A 5478-nucleotide genomic window follows, 5' to 3' on the forward strand; every position below is an offset into this window, starting at 1 on the left:
GTAAGCAAATAATACATTGAAATCTCAAGTACTAGCTAGCTACCAAAAGAGTGTTGAGATGTATACATCTCAATACTCTTTTGGTACTAATGGTTACATCTTAAGTGCTAGCCAGCTACAAAACATAGTTAAGTAAACCAATTAGAATGTGATTATTTGTGCTATAAAACCACTCTCTATCTTGTATACTTGTATTTGCTATCATCAATTCAATTTAAAGTATTTCATAGTCCTTCTTCCTCAAATTCTCTCTCTTTCACTAATTACTTAAGCTGCAAGGTAAATTGATACTATTTTGGTTTTAATCCAACATTACATACTTAAAGTGTCGATACTTGTTGAATAAAAGGTTTTAGTTCTTCTATTTGTCACTTTTAAAGAATTTTAGTTCCACTTCAATAATTTAAATATATTGTAACTATTTTATATTCATGAAACACTTGTGAGTAACTTTTGTTAGTAATATATAGTATTCTCTTGGCTTCAACCCGACTAAATAAAAGAAGAAAAAAGTCAATAAAAAACACATAACCCAATACAATTTGTACCATCAAAATATCATTTTTAATGTTACATATGTTTGTGTCAGTAACTCAATGTATCTAGTGGCTGAAGAGAAAACTAAAGATCCGTGACCCACTTTTTCAGGAGGGATCAAAATCAAAAGAAAAAACCACATTTGAAGCATATAACTATCTTTCTCTGTGGAGAAAAAAGCATAGATTTTTTCTACTATAGTGTGATGGACATTGTTGTGGCCATTGCAGTGTTATCACAATTTCCATTCTACTATTATGTCTGGAATTGGCCTCAGTCATGGGTAGACCTATGCGGTAAAGAAAGAGACCCTTCAAAGATTATGGCTTACATTGGTCATTTCTTGAAGCTACTTCAGATCATTTCACTCATCTCTGTCTCTTCTTTTCATTGGCCTCCTTTTTACTTCTGGCCTCTTTTTGCATTTGGACAGTTCCTTAACTTCAGGTTCTTCTCTTATAGCTTCCATTTCAAATTTTGTACTTTTTTATTTTTGGGTATGGTTGGAGTTTATGGATCTAATAATGATGTTTTTTTTTTACCTCAAAGATACTCATGTATTTGTGATTGGTTGTTAAAGAAATGTCTCACCTTGATATGCTAATTGGTGCAATGCTAAGATTTGGGATAGAGTTGTTGTGTTTGTGTTCTTGGTGACTGAGTAGTGAGTACAGAATGCTATAGCTTTTAACCTATGAAACACGAATACACATGCATCACTAGTAGTCACATATATCGGTGTTGGACACTGACACGTGTAGACACCAAACATATCTGTGATATGGATACACATTGTATCACTGTATTACTTTGAAATTTTGCCTAATCATAATGATGATATTGTCAAAATGATAGGGTTTATCAGCTGCTTGGTGAAGCCGGCACGTACTACGGTGTACGCTTTGGAAAAACTATTCCGTGGGTAACCGAATTCCCTTTTGGAGTCATCAGTGATCCTCAATATATTGGCAGCATCATGAGTATTGTTGTATGCCTTACATGGGTTCCTTACCAGTACATTCTCCTGTGGATTTTAGGATATGTGTTTATGATCCGCGTTGAATCGAAGGAAGATCCATCGACTCGTGCTAAGCCACTCAACTGATTTATTTTCATTGGATTAGATATAACCTGAAGGATTTAGTAGCATCTGAGGTGCAGAATTCTTTGTATGATTCTGTTTCCTTCCTCTGCACTGGAATAACATCTCTATTATTATGTTCTGATTCCGCAAAACTTTTTCAAATGAACTGCAAACCGTAACTTATTTGGTTTCTGTCTCTTAACAAGGATTTGAATTCTCTACTGACGACTCTGTAGTCTTTCTAGCTAGAGGTCGGACGTTGGATTAGTGATTATTCCAATGACTACGAGTTCATCAAGGCTGCTCTTGCTCGACATATGCATGTCAAGCTAGTCAAAGTGTAAACTGATTTAGATGATAACTTCAATAAGTGCAATCGTGTACCTGTGACAAGGATTCACATTTTTTTTTATTGTTTGGATAAAAGGATTCACCGTTCTTTTTCTGTCATAAGATTTATGTTTATGCTTGTCAGAAATTTCTCGACTTTTATATTTAGAGCGGTCTGACCTTTCTTTTCGTGTACATGCTTCTTTATCAATAGCACGAAGAAAACCATGAATTTGTCGATATACATTTTGTCTTTTACTATATAAGTGTTAACAACTGTTAGCACAATCACTTGACTTGAAATCCAGAACCCTAGCCTTTTTCCCTCTTTAAGGCTATGCAAAAGCTAGAGACAAATTGAAAGCTTGAATTGCATTTTTTACAGCCTCAACATCTATATCAATCAACTTCCCTGTCTCTGATGATATTACAATGCATTTCTTCTCTTCAGCCTGCGGAACAAACTTGTTTCCTTTCTCTTTAGAGCAAAATAGCGCAACACTGCATAAAAGGAGCAACAGTTTCATGGGATCAATGTGACTGTCTTGCAAGGCTATATAGAGGCAACTTTTATAATTTATGTGAATGATAGAAGTACCTAGGTTTTCCGCGCGCGTTTGCAAGCTGAATTGCAGCTGTATTTGTAGCTATCACTCCAGCCGAGTCATTAATAAGAGCAGCCATCTAAACCATACAACCAACCAGAGAACCAAATCCCGTTAATATCGTATATGATCTGAATTCCATGCAATCACAAATCCGATGTCACTATAGTCATGGAATTGAAATTGTTAAGTGAAGATTGAATGACTCACATTTAAGCTAGTACATTATATTAGAATTTGTGATTCGCTGAATACATTGGGTGTACCTGTCCAGGGGTAGTGATGAAGATTATGGAGGTATCTTCTCCAACAATTTCCTCAACATTTTCCCTTTCTCTCTCATGTGGAATGACAAAAAGTGGCGTAAATTCCCTGTTGCTTGAATATTACTTGTTAAAAATATCGTCCATATAACATACATAGCTGACAATGACAGAAGATAAGAGAGAAAATGCTTGAGAAGCATTTATTTGATGAACACGATTAAGATTTCTTTTTTGATTGGTGAAACAATAACTACCGGAAAGTCTTATAATGTAACGAAAAATAAATCCAAAAGCTTAAATGATGACAAAGAACAAACAAATTGTTTAGATTGACTTATTTTAACTTATTTCCTATCATAAACACTTGCGAGTCTATTTGAGTGAATTTATGAACTTGTGAGAAAGGTCTATAGGCGCTTTATGATAACTTATAAAAACAACTTATAATAACAACCAACAATCGAGTATTATCCCACTAAGTCGGATCGGCTACAATGAATCAAACTACGTCATTAAAGGAAAACTCTATAAGAGGCAAGTTTCATACCTTACAGCATCAGAAATTTCAGCCCACACTTCAAGAGGAAGTAAGCTATCAGGATCACCCCTAGACTGCATTGTGGCCTTTGAATCTGATTGTATCCCATGAATCACAACATATCTTCCTTTCTTTACACCGGCTTTTGTGTATTTTTCCTCCACAACTTCCTTCAACTTCCTTGAAAGTGATACTTTAAGTGGTGGCACGACCTGCCTTGGAACGCTTCGAAACGGTTTTCCTAGCCAGTCTTCCATCTGATGATACCTAGTTTAACAAACTCATTGGAAATTTTCCTCAGTTAAAGAAAAACAAAATCTACCTAATGTAAATCTAAATCAGAGTTTAAGTGTGGTATCTAGTCAATTTTACATTGTCAGTACATGACACTGACAATTTAGGCTGACAATTTACGGTTAACTTACAATGTAAATACTATTTACGCTGACAGAATATATGAATTAAATCCATAAATCATTTGAGTTGTAGCATAAACTCACATATGAAATCCTCCCTCTGAAAGATTTGAACTTTCAGGTGTGAATGTTTCAGATAGAAACAATCCTGCCCCTGCAGCATTCACATTTGGATAAACATAACTAACTCTATCTCGCGCAGTTGTCATGAATAAATATGCCGCATGACCAAAGCCTGCCAATTTTGTACTTAAGACCATGTCATAGTACCTACCCTGTAAGCATAACACAACAATGAATCACTTAGTTTCTATAGAATTTAAAATATATGTAACTTAGAAAGTAGCAGGCAAAATCTTGAAGAGTTGTAGTTTAGTTGCAAGTGTTTCATTTCACCTTAAATCTAATCATGTTTCATCCTCTTAATATGTCATATATTTTTCTTAAAACCTATTTACAATAGGGCAATAACATAATTTGATTCGATCTTTACACCACCAATCAAACACATTTTTCTATATGAAGTTCAGACACTTTAAGTTGAAGACATATTTAGTACCGAAGACAGACGCGACACCAAAATATGTAGTTACATTCAATCACTTTTATTTTCTCAAATTACTACATGTGTTTGTGTGTCGTCGAGTCCAGTGTCAGTGTCGGTGTTTCACATAGTATAACCAATTTTCCATCTCAGAGTTTTCAAGTTAAAATATCTAAATTCACTTTACTCAAAGTATTAAGTAAATATGCTTGCACACCAACCCTTAGAACTCCAAGAGAATCAGTATACTCAGCAGGCTCAGGAAACTCGTCTTCAGGATCAAAAACATTAGCCCATCGAACATTCTTATTCAACTCATAACACTGTTTCCCTCTATCAGTACCCACAACATCAATCTGAACACCAGGGTACCTATCCTTAATCAACTGAATAGTTGGAAAAAACAACAAATTCTCATAAACACCACCAGCCACCACACAACAACACCTCCTAACATCACCTCTAACTTTCGATCCCAAAGAAGCTATCTCAACTGCATAACCAGCTGGAAACTTCAAGTATCCATAAGGGCTGTTTAGATTATCCGGTGGCCTTGGATCTTCGTCTTGTTTACCGTCTGCAAACAACGAACCGTATTCTATGTTCGGGTCTTCTCCGTCGTCAAAAGGGTCGAGCCACGGATTCTTCTTTTTGGCATTTACACGAACATTTGGTGTTCTAGTTGAATTGGAAGAATGTGATGGATAGTCTAATGAAGTTAATATTGAAACATGGATTGGATAAGTTGAAGGCGGGTTTGTGAGGAAATGTGAGAAAGGTTTTTGATTTTTGGGTAGTAAAAAATTTGTTGTAGTTGCAGCCATTGAATTTTTCAAAATTGCATCCTTTTTGGCCTTTGTTGTTCTTGTAACAAAGTTTGAAATTATGATGAACAGAATGTGTGGAAATGGGTTGGATAAGTGGGTCCCATTCAATCCTTTTTGTATTATGTTCACATTGTAAAAAAATTTAAACTTTTATTCTTAAAGTTTGATAGTTTAAGATTATCAAATAAGTTTGGGAAACACTTCAATCACCTTAAATATGTGTGGTTCATACATTAAGATTTGAAGAGATTGAACTTGGAGAAAAGATGTTTCCTATACAAGTTTTGAGGAGGAGGTGCGTAGTTGGATTGTTAATTTGATGTACTTATAA

General features: G+C 35.0%; 2 protein-coding genes across 4 annotated transcripts; one reads left to right on the forward strand and one right to left on the reverse strand.

Moving 5' to 3' along the window:
* The first annotated feature begins 172 nt into the window (after positions 1-172).
* LOC127100884 (phosphatidyl-N-methylethanolamine N-methyltransferase) lies at positions 173-2454 on the forward strand. Of its 3 annotated transcripts, none has more exons than XM_051038192.1 (3): positions 173-279; positions 649-984; positions 1393-2454. In XM_051038192.1, exons 2-3 carry the CDS (start codon positions 743-745, stop codon positions 1640-1642), a joined length of 492 nt encoding a protein of 163 aa, XP_050894149.1. In that variant the 5' UTR covers positions 173-279; positions 649-742; the 3' UTR covers positions 1643-2454. The 3 variants fall into 3 exon arrangements, with proteins under 3 accessions (XP_050894149.1, XP_050894150.1, XP_050894148.1); XM_051038193.1 differs by having other exon boundaries at positions 208-279; positions 768-984; XM_051038191.1 differs by lacking the exon at positions 173-279 and having other exon boundaries at positions 389-984.
* Positions 2173-5263, reverse strand: LOC127100882 (photosynthetic NDH subunit of subcomplex B 1, chloroplastic). Its single transcript, XM_051038189.1, has 6 exons — positions 4542-5263; positions 3861-4051; positions 3370-3627; positions 2823-2928; positions 2550-2635; positions 2173-2452 (listed from the first exon to the last, which is right to left on the reverse strand). The coding sequence occupies exons 1-6, from the start codon at positions 5142-5144 to the stop codon at positions 2287-2289; spliced, it is 1410 nt and encodes a 469-aa protein (XP_050894146.1). The 5' UTR covers positions 5145-5263; the 3' UTR covers positions 2173-2286.
* Between the last annotated feature and the right edge of the window lie 215 nt (positions 5264-5478).

The sequence above is a fragment of the Lathyrus oleraceus genome, chromosome 7 (assembly GCF_024323335.1).
Source record: "Lathyrus oleraceus cultivar Zhongwan6 chromosome 7, CAAS_Psat_ZW6_1.0, whole genome shotgun sequence".
NCBI lineage: Eukaryota > Viridiplantae > Streptophyta > Magnoliopsida > Fabales > Fabaceae > Lathyrus > Lathyrus oleraceus.